This window comes from Rhipicephalus microplus, chromosome 5 (assembly GCF_043290135.1).
Source record: "Rhipicephalus microplus isolate Deutch F79 chromosome 5, USDA_Rmic, whole genome shotgun sequence".
Lineage (NCBI taxonomy): Eukaryota > Metazoa > Arthropoda > Arachnida > Ixodida > Ixodidae > Rhipicephalus > Rhipicephalus microplus.
The window spans coordinates 77,717,254-77,732,033 of record NC_134704.1 but is presented as its reverse complement, the minus strand read 5'-3'; the positions used below and the strand labels follow the sequence as shown (position 1 = coordinate 77,732,033).

Below are 14,780 nucleotides of genomic sequence, written 5' to 3'. Positions count from 1 at the left end.
CTAGATGTAGTTTAATAACACAGAAACAAATATGCCAAGATAATAGGAAGCCTTCAGACAAGGCCTTGCACTGAATCCATCTGTCTCCTTGCGTGCAATATAAAATCGATAAAAATTGAGTCTACGAGGTTCGTGCATGCGTTGTTGATCAGCCGATATACGAAGTTCTGGTGTGTAAAGTGGCAACCTTACAGCAGGCGTTTTTTTTTTGCATTTTTTCTTGCTTTCTTTCCTTTCTTTTGCGGACTGATGGGCGTCGTCTCTTTCGCGGTAAAACGAGAGCCGGAAAAGTGTTTAGTGTAGGTGACACGTTTTCGTCCCAGAGGCAGTTTGTTCCATAGAAGCCTTTCGCTGCTGACTTAATCCAAGGTTGGTTCACGACTTCAACGTCTTCGTTTTTCGCTAGTTTTTTTTTTTTATGGAAACATGTTGATTAGTAGCGTTTTGCCTCAGTAATTCATCTTCCCCAGTATAAAAGGGTGTTCTTATTTTTTTTGTTTACAAGGCTGATGACATAACCTACTTTGTGCGCAAAGACAACCAGATGTGTACATATATCTGTTTTCTACGCAGGATGTCCCAGATCAACCGGTTTCCACTGGATATGCTAGGCCTGCACTCTTCGCAGGCCTTCCCACACTTCTTCCCGCTCGACCTGGACCGCAGATATGTCAGCAGCCAATTCCTGCAGCAAGTCCTCATCTGGGCGTGAAAAGCGTTCTGCGTGCAATCAACTCCCTCGACCGCGCTCACATTTTTCCCGCTCATGAAACGTGCCTTTTTCCCGCTCATGAAACGTGCCTTACTCCGCCTGGAGTTCAAAGTCCGGACCTCAAGTTCAAACAAGTTTTAAAATACACGGGGTTATTGTAGTCGCTAGTACTTCAGAGCTAAGAAAATGAGATAAAAGTGTAAGGGAAGGAAATCAAATGAGAGGCTGTTCGTCCTGTAGAGTTTCGTTCGAACAGCCTTTGCTTGTAGGTTATTGTGAACGGAACAGTGGAATAGTGTATACGCCACTTCGGAAATGTGCGGCTGCCACCAAACTACCTTGGTTAAGAGTTCCTGTGATAACTTCACGCTCGTGTCTTCTTGTTCATCCCGCATCATGTTCGACATAATCACTTGTATAGAGATTACGTGCAATAAAAAAAGTTTTAATACATTCCCAAATAGGGTTTGTTGTGCAGTTGTGGCACAATGCGTGAATGCCTGATGTTAGACTGATAAATCACTTTCCTGGGTAAATTTATTGCCGCTATTTCTGATATCACGTGTTATTCGTTGCACAAGGGAATGGAGAGAATAATACGTTTTGGAATTTCTCGTAGAGCCGCCTGAATGTCTTTGTGACGCCATCAGGTGAAGCCGCGCACTTCGACTACACTGCGCCGATCAATTCTAAGTAACTTGTCATGTCATGGCCTGTGACTTCCACGGAACACTATGAACTTGTTTCACCAACAAACACTTATGTAGGTTGTATAGCAGCGACGGTAGAAATGTTGGGTGAAAGTTGAGTTTCGTCATCGGCATTTTTGTGTTTTTGTGGCTCGTGAAGAATGGTACTCTTGCTAAATATAAAACCACTATATGAGGAGGCACTCCGCGGTGGGGGACTCCGGAAGTTTCGATTATCTGGCGTTCTTTTCACGAGTACACAGCACCCGGGTCATTGGCGTTTCGCCTCCATTGAAATACGACCATTGCGGCCGGGATCGACCCCGCGACCTTGATGTCCATCAGTGGAGCAATGTAGCCGCTTACTCTAATAATCTCAAAGCTCGTGCTCTTCGTACTCTGAAAAGGCTTATTGCCTAATTTGCAAAAGAAGCCAATCTTGTCTCAAGTGTTGATATAACCTGGTTTTTGAGTCTTGTGTGCTCAAACAACATGGAACTACGAAGCGCGACCTGTTCGGTGAAATGCTTTAGGTTAATTTAAGTAATATGCGCTTCTTAACGCGCGCCCAGATTCGCCAACGTTTTGCACGTCTGTTTCCGAAACGCCCACGATGTCGCCCACGATGTCGCCCACGATGTCGGTGCAGCCGGTCACGTCACTTGCGTGTTGTGGAGTTGCGGTGTCGGCGATCAGAATATTATCCCACTTTACTTACGCACAATAGCGTAAACAGCATTGTGACGAAATCGAGGAGTGCGCTTCTTTTAGGATAGGATAGTGTGCGATTGTATGTGATTAAACATGTTTCCATTAAAATAAATGTTTAAAAGCTCATAGGCCACTTTATGCATTTAAAACGACTTGAAGGCGAAAGCTATGTGATGTTACGTGGCTATTTTACAGGCATATTACGAGAATACTTTAATATTTCGACCTATTTCACTTACGTAAGTTCCACGTAAAACTTTTGAGCACATCATCTTCACGCATGTTGTCAATTAACCTAGAGGATAAAAGCTTTTTCTCGGCCTTGCAAACATGGCTTCCGAAAATCCTTCTCGTGTGAGACGCAACTAATCACTTTCACAGACAACTTGCGTGTATACGTTGATTTGATTGATTTGTGGGGTTTAACGTCCCAAAACCACCATTTCGTGTATACGTTGACTCTGGTTACATTGTAGGTAGCATTTTTTTTTAGATTTTGCTATAAGTTTTGATAAAGTTAATCACTCATTACTGTTACATAAACTAAGTGCTCTTAATATTGACCCTCAACTAATAGATTGGATTCGAGAATTTCCGTCCTGCCTTGTGCAGTACATTACAGCCAGCAGTTTTGACTCTTCTTCGTTGGCACCAGTTGGTTTCGGCGTACGCGAGGGTCAGTCCTTGGCCCTCTGTTATTATTCATTTATATAAACGCCTTACCTGCCAACATTTCTTCCCAAGCTTGTTTATTTGCTGATGAATGTGTAATTCACCGAAAAATAACCAGTTATTCAGATGTGACATCATAACAAAATATCGTAAGAGTGGTGCCACACTTACCGCATGGAGCTGAATGTTGCGAAGTGCAAAAGCATGCGCGTAACCCTGTGCAATGTTACTCCTCCGTCTTGCTCTCTTAACAATATTCCATTGGGTGGGGGGGGGGGGTGATTTTCAAATGAAAAGAAGATAAAAGTGAGCCCCGTGACTGTCTCTCAGGGGGAGGACACCTCTACAGTAGCTCACGAGGGATGGGGGTAAGGAGGGGTTAAAAAGATAGGATTCAAAGGTATCAAGATGGAGCGGGAGGAGCGAGGCGCTGAAGCAAGGAGAAGACAGGAAAGATGGACACGGTCGCAGGAGTCCGAGTCCGAGAACGCAGGAGTCCGAGCCAGTCGGCCAGAGCTGCGCTGTCGTCGGAGATCGCGGGGGCACAACCGGTCGGCACGAAATCCAGCGAGCGAGTCCATATTCCATTGAATTGTACCGCTTCTTATGGCTACCTTGGTGTCCCCATTTGTAGTGGCCTATCATAGAAACATCACGTTCATTACATAATAACGAGTAGGACTTTAGGTTACCTAAAAAGAAACTTCTATCTTGCCCCACTGTCACTAAAGCTTTTGCTTTATAATGTCGGAGTATAAACGGGTGGTATCTCGCAACTGAAAGAATTGTTTCGAGAAACCAAGACGGGCAAACGACGTCGGGCATAGTAGACATTCGCGTGAGACAGGAAACAAATCGTTTGGCACAAACCATTGCGCATCTTTAAGAAACAAAATTTCAAAACACGCCACCCGATATTAAATGAGCCAAACAGATAAGCTAACTCCTTGTCAGCTAAGAATATCGGCGTATGGCTCTCGCATGCGTCTCCCACTTATTTAACGTGAGAAGCCTCGATAATTTCACGAGTTAATTTTTTACTGTGCCTAGAAACAGCTTCCGCGTGTACGAACACGGGAGAGCACCTTCAATTACTGCAATGCAATGCTAGATGTAATGTGTTGATTATGCTCCTTTAAACGAACGTTAATACATCAGCCGCTTTGAGCAACGTATACGGTTTGCGGCTAGCGGGATCGCGGGCCGCTCCCACATAGGGCCGTGGAGGCCAATCCTCACCGCCTCGTCGTGGTTCTTGCGGACAGCATTCAGTTGTATGTACCTATAGGAGGACTGGGTTGAAAACTGTGACCAGAGCATGGAGCACGAAGGGCGAGCGCTGCCGAAGGAGGTTGGTTTGCGGATGCTATGGGCGTATAGGCTATAAACCGTCCGGCTTGCACTAGAGAGGCGTAGCAAAGATCAAATACGTGCTTGCTTTCCGGCTGGCGAGAGGCGTAGATTGCAGACGTAAGAGGTTTGCGCAAGTTAACAATAGACGTACCAGTGCGCCTAATCGCCTCACTGCGTTGGTTTTTAGTGTGTTTAGAAGTATTTTATGCCATCGCAGCCCGTAACAAACAGCAGGAAACAGTGTGTTTAGAACAAATAGTCAACGATTCGCCGTACCACGAACCGTACGTGTGGGAGCTCTGTAAGCGGCTGTCCGCAACATATTTCCCATGTTTAGAATAAACTGTGAACGCATCCGAGCAATACACGTGCTCCATTTTGGGAGAATCATATATGCTATTCCACTTCCTTTCCTCCTGTGTTTAGAAAAAAAGGGACTAACAATTTAAAGTACTAGGTACTCTGCTGTGGGAGAGCATAAAGACGTCCCGTAGGCCTCGCACTTGCACCGCCGTGGGTGTCTAGTGGCTAAGGTACTCGGCTGCTCAACTACAGGTCGTGGGTTCGAATCCCGGCTGCGGAAGCTGCATTTCCGATGGAAACGAAAATGTTGTAGGCCCGTGTGCTCAGATTTGGGTGCACGTTAAAGGACCCCAGGTGGTCGAAATTTCCGGCGCCCTCCACTACGGCGTCTCTCGTAATCATATGGTGGTTTTGGGACGTTAAACCCCACATATAAATAAAAAAAAAATAGGCCTCACACTTGATGAGGCCAAGTTGACAAAAGATCATGCCACATCCTAAGGGCAGCTGTCTGCATGAATGTAACAGCCATGCACACAAGTGCCATATAAGAAGGGTGTACAGGAGCGCATGCCTGGCATTGATCGACTGAGTGGGAATGTGTTTAGAACAAATGGTCGACGATTTTTGGTACGGTGTACTCTACTGTGGGAGAGCCTTGAGCTGTCCCGGTATTTACAGACGTTGGTTGATAGTGTTTAGAGAAATTTATTCTCAAGAACAGTCAACATCATTTACAATCCAACAGAACGTCACGACGGAAGACAACATGCACAGGCACATCAAAAATTGTTACAAAAATATATTTTAGCATTTCTTAGCGAACTTCGGCGACTTTGAGCGTATCTATCTATCTATCTATCTATCTATCTATCTATCTATCTATCTATCTATCTATCTATCTATCTATCTATCTATCTATCTATCTATCTATCTATCTATCTATCTATCTATCTATCTATCTATCTATCTATCTATCTATCTATCTATCTATCTATCTATCTATCTATCTATCTATCTATCTATCTATCTATCTATCTATCTATCTATCTATCTATCTTCTAGCCGCCTACGACTTTTAGCTCTCCTGGCCGTTTCAATAATAGTATCAATACTAAACTTGATATGGCATAACATGACTGTATGAAGAACATATTTGACTAGTCATAACATGAAAATCAGGACACGTATGCCATGAATGTCATGATTTACGTGTCATGGTCCTGCAGCTCTTGCGGTGGTTTCATTCACATGGGATGTTGCAAAACTGATATGGTATGACATGATTGCATGGCGGACACAAGTGACAGACCCTAACATGAAAATCATGACATGCGTGTCATGCAACAACATGACTACATGTCACGCTCATGATGCGCTCGCGGCCGTTTCGCTAGCGTCACATATACCAAATTTGGTATTACGGTACGTGAATGGATGACGATGGTATGTGACTGGTGCAAAGATGATAAACATGAGATGCGTGTCATGTAAGAACATGACTACATACCGTGCTCATGATGCGCTCGCGGCCGTTTCGCTAGCGTCACACATGCCAAATTTTGTATTACGTGACGCCAATGGGTGACGAAGGCGTGATACAGGTGCAAACAGGAAAAAGATGAGATGCGTGTCGTGTAGCAACATGACTACATGCTACGCTTATTGATATGCTCGTGGACGTTTTGCTAGCTTCCCATGTACCGAACTCGGTATTACGCGACGCGAACGAACGACATTGGTAAATGACACATACAAACATGATAACCACGACCTCCGTGTCATGTAACAACATGACTATACATACCACACTAATGATGCGCTCGCGGCCGTTTCGATAGTTTCAAATTTGGCATTACGTGACGCTAATGGATGACGAAGGTATGTTACTGGTGAAAAAATGATAATCATGAGATGCGCATCATGTGAGAACATGACTTGCCACAGTCAAGGCGCCAATACATTTTGACGTGAGGCGATGCTCGTGCTCGCCGGCGTTCACTTTGTCGCATCACGCCGGCGTTGCCACGCCAGGCGCCGGTCTTGCCATATACTCGCAGGCGCAAATCGTGCTGCGTTGCTTTGACGCATGCGCGTTTCAGCGCGTCCGGCATCCCTCCGTCACGAAAAGTGTGAGACGCCGTGTTGTCTGGATAACGCATCAGCGCGAAACGCAGCATGTCGCATTTCGCGCTAGTTGCCGTCGGGCCGCGCCGACGGACGCTGGTCGCGCCTGGCGTCAGACTATAGAGTGCTCGCGTTTTGCTTACGTAGCGTCACTGTGCACAGCGTGCGCACGCGTCAACGCTACATTAGAGTACATTGGGCCCTTTATGATGCGCTCGCGGCCGTTTTGCTAGCTCTACATATACCAAATTTGGTGTTATGTGACGTCAATGGATGAAGAAATATATGACTCGTGCAAACATGATAATCCTGCATGACACACGTGACATGTAAGAACATGACAACATACCAGGCTCATAGCGTGCTCGCGGCCGTTTCGCTGGCTCCACATACACTAAATTTGGTATCACGTGACGTAAATAGATGACGAAAGTAAACGACACATCCAAACATGACAATCATGACACGGAAGTCATGTACGGCATCACTTATTACCCCACCTCGTAACGTTGTGCTGATTTTAAAGTGACATATCAAGCTTTCTTATTCGTGCTTCGCATATCATCGATTCTCACTGTACGTGGGATCTGCCAGGTTTTTAGTTACTCGTCTAAATCATTATTAAAACAGTATAACGCAGCGATATTGGTAAAAAAAAATACGGTAAAAAATTCTTCCCAACACGCTTGCTGGGAACAGGAGTGTAGTATTAGCATTATTGACATGTGCCGCTGACTGCTCCGGGCACGATGAACACTTGTGTTCGCTTCGGCCACGCAACCCTTGACCCAGCCAGTTACGGACACGTTACCAGTAAAGACGTGTTACAGTTACACATAGAGTTTCATACAATAATACCTAGAGGGGAATCTGGCGCTGCAATCGTGTACCCTCATGGGAATTATGGGAAGTACTGGCTTCGGATTGGATCACGCTAGCCAGTCTACGGATCTTTTTCTACAGTTTCAGTTTCGTTCTTCGGGCAGCGGGGATAGTGGGGTGAGTGCAAAGAACTGAAGTTGCACCTTTGTTGTTAAAAGAAGCTGAAAACTGCTAGGCCTCTCAATTTACTGCAACGCTGGAGCTCTATAAGTCGTGCTTCACTCATATGAAGTGCCTCTTCGCATATCGTCGAGACGAAAAACCTACCGGAACGACTGAACCAACACGCCAACAATGTGCGGAAGTTCTACAAAGAGCGCAGCGCAGTCGCCGAACATGCTGAGATGTTGGATCACCGGATAAATTTCGAAGCGATGGCCATCTTTGAAAGCGAGCCAAACTGGAGGAGAAGGTTACTACTCGAGTCGTGGCACATACAGAGGACAGCCCATAACATCAACTACTTTCTCGGAACCCTTCCCCCGGTGTATACAAACGGACTGTGCTCCACGGCAAAACGATAGAGAGAGAGAGAGGGGGGGGGGGTCATTATCCAATTCGCGAGTGCTTTGAATACGCTGCTGCTACATAGCCTTCGCAGTCACCCCTGAGGAAGGAACCAAGTCGGTTTCGAAACATCGGGTTTCTTCAAAACTTTTGGTTGGAGTCCAAATCATCTCCCAGACGACGAAGGTAAATGACACGTCCAATAATGATAATAATTACATGCGCGTCATCTAAAACATGACTACATGCTACGCTCATAATGTGCTCACAACCATTTCGTTAGCTCTACATATACGAAATTTGGTATCACGGGACGTGAATAGACAACGAAGGTAAATTACATGTCCAAAGGCCGATTCCCCTTGGTGGGTAGTGCCTTTCTTGTGGGAATCATTATCATCATCATGATAATAATGACATAGATCTCATGTACGGCATGATTTACATCCCCCTTGTAACGCTGCACTGATTTTAAAGTGACATGTCAAACTTCCTCATTCGTGCTTCGCATATCAACGATTCCCATCGTTCGTGAGATCTGCCAATTTGTTCTCGGTATGCCATGAAAAAAACCCGCAGAGTTTCCTCAAATTAACTAGAGGAGACTCTGGCGCTGCGATCGTTCAGCAACCATGGGAATGACGTAGATGGTATGGCACGGAGGAAGGAAAAAGGTAAGGAGAGGGCATGCCCAGCCGGCGCAGGGCGTAAAAAAATGGGGCGGAAATGACATCATGGCGGCCATAGTCAGTAGGCACAATGGCGGCGTTGTTATGGTAACGTGTTGCGCAGTGAAGCTGGTCTAGCAGTGAGCGGCCGCGGCTGGCGGCGGAATGTGTGCCTCCCCAGGTCTCGTGCTGAGCCGTGGCGGACAATATCTGTGCTCTGCGCCGCGTTATTGGTTATGCAGTGTTCGTCTGGCTGTTACATTACTCTTAGCAACGTTTACAAATCTCTTTGTCCATGACGGGGTTCCAACAGTGCGTAGAACAAGTGCATATCCATGTGTCGTGCGGCGGATGACGCGGATGAAGCAGTTAGTGTTCAGCGAAATGGCGTTGGGCACCATGACGAAGCTGAATGACGACGAACGCCTTGCAGGTCAGTGACGGTTGAGCAGTGCTCCTGCTTGTGACAACGGACGACGCTGTTGAGCCCAGCAAGACGCCGTGAGGACCATGTGCACATACGTAGTTTCGTGTTGTGTGTGTGTACAGTAACAACTTGCATGTGCGTATTAAAACACATTTTCTGTTCCGCTTGGTACACTCTCCACCAGCATTGCATGTAATCTCAACGTAACAGCAACCACGTTCAACTGTCACTAGCACCGTGCTCAAAGTCACCACGGTCGCAGAATGCTGACGCAGGTGAGTTTCACGCGGAACACGGACACAGTGGCATGACGCTGCGTCAGTCGCGTGGCGGAATGCAACCGTAGAAGGCGCATGACCGATTGTGTTGTCTGTACAGTTGCTGAATTAATGACGTGAAAGCACTCGCCGTTGTCAGTGCATCTAGCGCACGTTCTTTCGTAGTTGCTTCGTTGTCAGCGAGCTGTTACTCTTTGTTATTACTCGGACGAAGCGATTTCGCTGAAGGTGTCCCGCTGGCTCTGAGTGATGAGCCCAGTTCCATTAGTTTCGGATCGTCACGACACACGCGCTGCGCAGCCCACGTGCTTTCCGAGCCAGAGAGGGAGTCGCGCCTTTTGCTTCGCATTCATATGTAAACAAGAGAGGAGAATTTGCCTACTCAATATGGCCGACTTCCGGCTTCATCGTGGCTTCACAACGAGTGACGTCAGGGCCTCTCCTTACCTTTTCCTTCCTCCGTGTGGTATGGCATTGATTTGCCTAGTCTTCGTACTTGCGGGCGGCGAACGCACTTGTGGTTTCGTTTATTGCTGTGTTCGGGTTTTGTTCCGAAGGAAGGAGGAAACCGTTTTGCATTTAGTGACCCAATTCGAAGTGGTAAGCCTAAAAGAATAAAGGGGTGAAGCGTAACTGCCGAACATGTGCCGGTTGTTGTTTCGGGACAAAGCAGCTTCAAGCTACGCGAAGCCAGAAAGAACGTAAAATACGAAGACTAGGCAAATCATGCAATATCAAAGCCGCAATTCCACAGAGGGATGAATGAGTTGTTTCCTTCCTCTATGCATAATTCCCATGCTCACTGAAGCACTGTGCGTTAGGTTCCCTCTAGTGCATATTAAGAAAACTCTATGGCAAAAAAAAAAAAAAAAAGTGAGGGTGGAGAGGGATGGGTTCGATGTGCCACCACCCCTTGGCTGCCCCATTGTTTACATATCTTCACGGCTTTCGTGCGAAGTGCTTGAGTGCTCGACTTCCAGCCCACATAGGCTGCTTTTATGTAAATGAAGGGGGCGGGGGGATATGTATATGTGGATGCATTTTACATATGCAATCACATGTGATCCGAATCAAGGGAAGGAAGCGAACGCGAAGTTTTGCCTCATGAGCTTTCTTTGACGACCGGCTCTGAACATCCTGATATTTTGGGTTTCATATGTGAGCGTTGGCAGCCAGAGCGTGGTACTTAGTCCAACCAGGGAAGCTCGTGATTTAAATACCGCGGCATTACAAGACTTTTTCTGCCAGCAGCGGACTGATCGCTAGCGGGATCATCCATGGCGGCGCCCATGTCTGCGTTGACCCATAGCGTTGACTGAGAAAGCCTGTCATTAACTTTCGCTTAGATATTCGCAGTATTTACGCATACCGTGCACTTCTTCGCTATAAAAAAGTTCTTTGAATAGCTACGTACAAGAGCAGGCAAATGTAGCCTTTTCTCGACAAATGCCAGCGCTAAAGTCTCGGCGCTGAAGATGCAGACAGAAATCAGTCGCTTGGCTTCTCAATTAGACCAGTGCTGTGGAGTCAACGATGTCCGCTTCGCGAGAACTTTGCTAAGAAAGGTACGTAATCTGGTAACGTTGAAGGTTGAGCGACGTTGCGAATGTGCCGTATAGAGAGTTTATGAAGCACACTGAAAATGCGCTCACATTTGCAGGTGTACTCACACATAGCGAGTGGGCACGATCTATCGCCTTTAACGGGGAGACTCGTGAAACTCCTCTCTTCGCAAGACATCCTCTCAAAGAAAGTTGCGTGCCTTTACGTTTCAAGGTGAGCTGCTCGCCTTGCTTGCTAACCAGCGTACTCCGCGTGTTTACGTTACCGTATACGCATGCGGTAACGAATAGATATATCGTAACGCATGGTGTACACATTGCAGTATCTATGTGCGTTTCCGTTGTTTGGTTGATTCTCCGACTCGGTTAACTGTAACCCGTTGCTCTTTCACTGGAGTAACTTGTTTTTACTTGGCAAAGACGTTGCTGCAGTTATTGAAACGTGGGTGCGCCAAGCAACCGGCGTATCAACGCCGAAAGAAAACCTCCTTCTTTCCTCCTCCTCCTCTGAAAAAAGGGTGGATAAAGCGAACTCAAACGTTTATCACAAAAAGCGGGAAAGGCTGTTACTTCTTGCTACAGCTCTTTTTGAATTCACATAGTTCTCCACATTGTACTCTGTGTTGTGTTGTTAACAAATGTACAGAATTGGCCCTTTCAGCTACACTAATTTTTTTCATATAGGATATATTGTGTGTGTTTGTGACATCTTATTAACTGTTCTTATAATGTGGAAAAACATTGTAACCTTTTTAGTTTGCGACGACTGTAAAGAAAACTGTCGCAGGGTAATTTTTCTCGCTTTAGATCACTTTAGCACCGTCAGATTTCACTGATAATGTGCCCATGACTGGTAATCTCAAATGCAGCTGCTCCAGAGATTCATCCACAGCATGAAGTGCAAGACCGTTGTTCTGAGACACCTAAAACTTCCTCTTTGTGTGTGTTTCAGATGCAGGCAAAGCGAGGAGGTTGGATTGCTTGCCGTCAACTGCCTTCTAAAGGACACCGCAGACCCCAACCCCATATATCGTGGCCTCGCGCTGAATACCCTCTTCAGTGTTCCAGCTGTGATGGAACAGGCTGTGCCGAGACTTGTAGTGGGACTTGAAGATGCAAGTGCTTATGTTCGCCGAGCAGCGGTGTCGTGCACGTTGAGCTTGAACCAGTACCATGCAGAAATTGTAGACGAGTTGGATCTGGCTGACAAGCTGTACGCCATGATAAGGGATCAGGATCCCATCGTCGTCGTGCAGTGCCTGCACGCCCTTGATGAGATTCTGCGTGCCGAAGGTGGAATTGCCGTTAACAAGAAGATATCGGCTTACCTTTTGAAGCAGCTTCCACTGTTCAGCAACTGGGATGCCATAGCCGTGTTCGAATACCTTAAGAAATACCAGCCCAAAACGGAGGAAGAGGCGCTCATGTTTGTCAACGCCCTTGATCCGTACCTAACATCAAACAGCATTGCAGTACAGCTCAGTGCCTTCGAACTGTTTGTTCATGCGACCCAAAGTTTAAGTCACTTGCAAACGGAGGGCATCATGCAGGTTTGGTCAAAGCTTTCCACCAGCCTTGGCTTTTGCGAGCACGAAATGACGTGGACAGTCCTCGAATGGGTTGAAAAATATGTGCATGTTTACCCTGACATTTTCAGGCCTCACTCGACGAAATTCTTCGCGTGGTTTTCAGATCCCCCAGCACTCAAGGTGAAGAAAATGAAGATACTAAAGTGTCTGGTGCATGAAAGCAACCTGCTTGACATATACGACGAACTCCTTGGCTTCTGCTACGACCGAAACGACGACGTTCGCAAGTGTGCCCTGCAGCTAGTGGCCTCTCTCGCCAACAAACACAATGACGCAAGAAAGGTGCTGATAACTGAGCTGTTGCCTTTACTGAACGTGGCCAATGAAGCGCTAGTGACCGACGTCCTGGGAGCCTTGTGCTCGTTGAATTTCGACAAGTCCGAAGAGAGCAACAAAGTGCTGGACAGCATTGTTAAACGGAAGTGGACATGCGTTAGTGCCGAGTTCAAGTGCAATCTTATTGATGTTGTTTCTACTCATGGTCTTCATTTTGAACCCTCTGTGTACATTCTTGAAGATTACATTGAGAATATAAAAGAAGAAGAAGCAAGCGTGAAGCAGCATCTCTTAACTGCTACCCTGAGATTGTTCTTCGCGAGACCGTGTCAAGTGCAAGACCTATTGGGCATAGTGTTTGATGCACTGTGTCAAGACGACAATCCTTTTCTCCAATCTCAGTCGAGGTGGTACTACGAACTTATGCTTCACAATCCTGACTTGCTAAAGGACATTATTTCATCCTGACAGAGCATGTCTCTGTCAGTAGAACAAAGAACTGCCAATGAGCGTCACCTTTGCAGCGATGCTGGGTGAGAATGAGCCGTCTTTATTTACTCTAGTGTTATAATACAGATCAAATGAATAATGCGACGCTTAATTTCCTTTGCCATTGTCTTCAGAAGAGCCAAGCACAGTTGTGTCGAGTAGCTCTTTCAGTTTGTCCCTGTAATGAGAAGAAAGAAAAAAACGTGATGCTATTTTTAGTTTTGCTTTCTCTTTATATTGGTGCTTTCTGACATGGCTTACGTTGGCTGTAGTGACACTCTTATTTCTCTTGTTGAATTTAGACATTTATGAGCTTACCACTGCCTCTCTAGCAGTCATAGGCTGCAGAGAAAAATCATTTTGCTAACTATGCAACAGTGCATTCAGTGATTTGTTTATAGGCTTGGGAGCACTGAAAATCAGTTATGAGTGAACCTAGGCTAAAAGAAAATGTTTTGCCAGCTAAACATTCTGACTTGCCTATCCATTAGTGAATCCATTTCGTTGCTTCCTGCACTGCTTTTGTTTGACGATGTTACGATTCCTCTCATCTAACTGAAGTTGTTCACCTGTGTGTGCCATTTTCGTAGATAACAGCCGTTTTAATTTATACTCTACTAGCAAGGGAAGTAGGTTTAAACACGTGGATTTTCATCTCTTGTCTCGAGCGACAAGTAAATAAACACGCATAACATGAAGTTTCAAGTTCGAAATGCTCGTGAAATAAGGCAAAACTAGTTCCTATATAGTATGTCAAACTGAAAACTGGCATCGGTGTATTTATAACCGAATGTGTCTCTATTGTTACAGTGCTTTTCCTAACCAAGAACCAAGTTTACAAAGTTTTATATTTATACCATGCAGCTCCAGACATCACATGCATTCAGCTGCTAATGTGAATTGATTTGTTTCTCCTAAGCATGCAGTGTCGGTGATGTTATTGACACCAGCAACTTCATTCTCGAGCGGCGTTATACAGTGTCACAATATAGGTCTCTCATACCATCAACATGAAATGCCTGCATCGTTAATACATACTATTAATGACGAGTCGGCCAGTTTATTTGTTTTCTCCTTCTATATTGTATAGATAGTTACGGCTTACATGAGAATGTGGCTTTTCCTTTGAAGCTGACATGCTATGTATGTAATATTTTGCCATGCTCTATATGTTACCATTTTGTGCATTTTATAAAACCTGTGAACATAAAATTCTTGAAGTGCCGCAGATCTGTTTTTTCCAAAAATGTGCAATGTACTTGCTTCCACCTCTGAATGTCTAGCAGTGACATAAAGTAATGATTATCTTTATACGGAAAGTTTAACAACAACGCTGGCCACTGTTAAAAAAAGCAAAACTGACTTTTGCTTATTCATGCTTACCGTATTTACTCGATTCTACCGCGCCCTCGATTGTAACGCGCACCCGATTTCCACGACGAAAAAAAAAACAAAAAACGTAAGACATCGATTGCAACGCGCACCCATTTTTCTCGCTGGCCCGCACGATCACACCACTCGAAAAAACGACTCCT

General features: G+C 45.6%; 3 protein-coding genes across 3 annotated transcripts in view; 2 read left to right on the top strand and 1 right to left on the bottom strand.

Moving 5' to 3' along the window:
• LOC119174372 (transmembrane protein 135) overlaps window positions 1–1,173 on the top strand; it is a 53,542-nt gene extending 52,369 nt beyond the window's left edge. The window contains exon 13 of the mRNA XM_037425244.2: window positions 574–1,173. Within this exon, the coding sequence (XP_037281141.1) occupies window positions 574–712 (139 nt within the window). The 3' untranslated portion in view covers window positions 713–1,173. The remainder of the gene's footprint in view (window positions 1–573) is intronic.
• A 9,497-nt stretch (window positions 1,174–10,670) lies between these two features.
• On the top strand, window positions 10,671–13,463 carry LOC119174370 (AP-4 complex subunit beta-1). The gene is made up of 3 exons (XM_037425243.2): window positions 10,671–10,894; window positions 10,990–11,105; window positions 11,844–13,463. The coding sequence occupies exons 1-3, from the start codon at window positions 10,805–10,807 to the stop codon at window positions 13,222–13,224; spliced, it is 1,587 nt and encodes a 528-aa protein (XP_037281140.2). The 5' UTR covers window positions 10,671–10,804; the 3' UTR covers window positions 13,225–13,463.
• The window catches only part of LOC119174369 (small ribosomal subunit protein mS39), a 29,749-nt gene continuing 28,252 nt past the window's right edge, over window positions 13,284–14,780 (bottom strand). Inside the window, exon 26 of the mRNA XM_037425242.2 lies at window positions 13,284–13,423. Coding sequence (XP_037281139.2) covers window positions 13,354–13,423 — 70 coding nt within the window. The 3' untranslated portion in view covers window positions 13,284–13,353. The remainder of the gene's footprint in view (window positions 13,424–14,780) is intronic.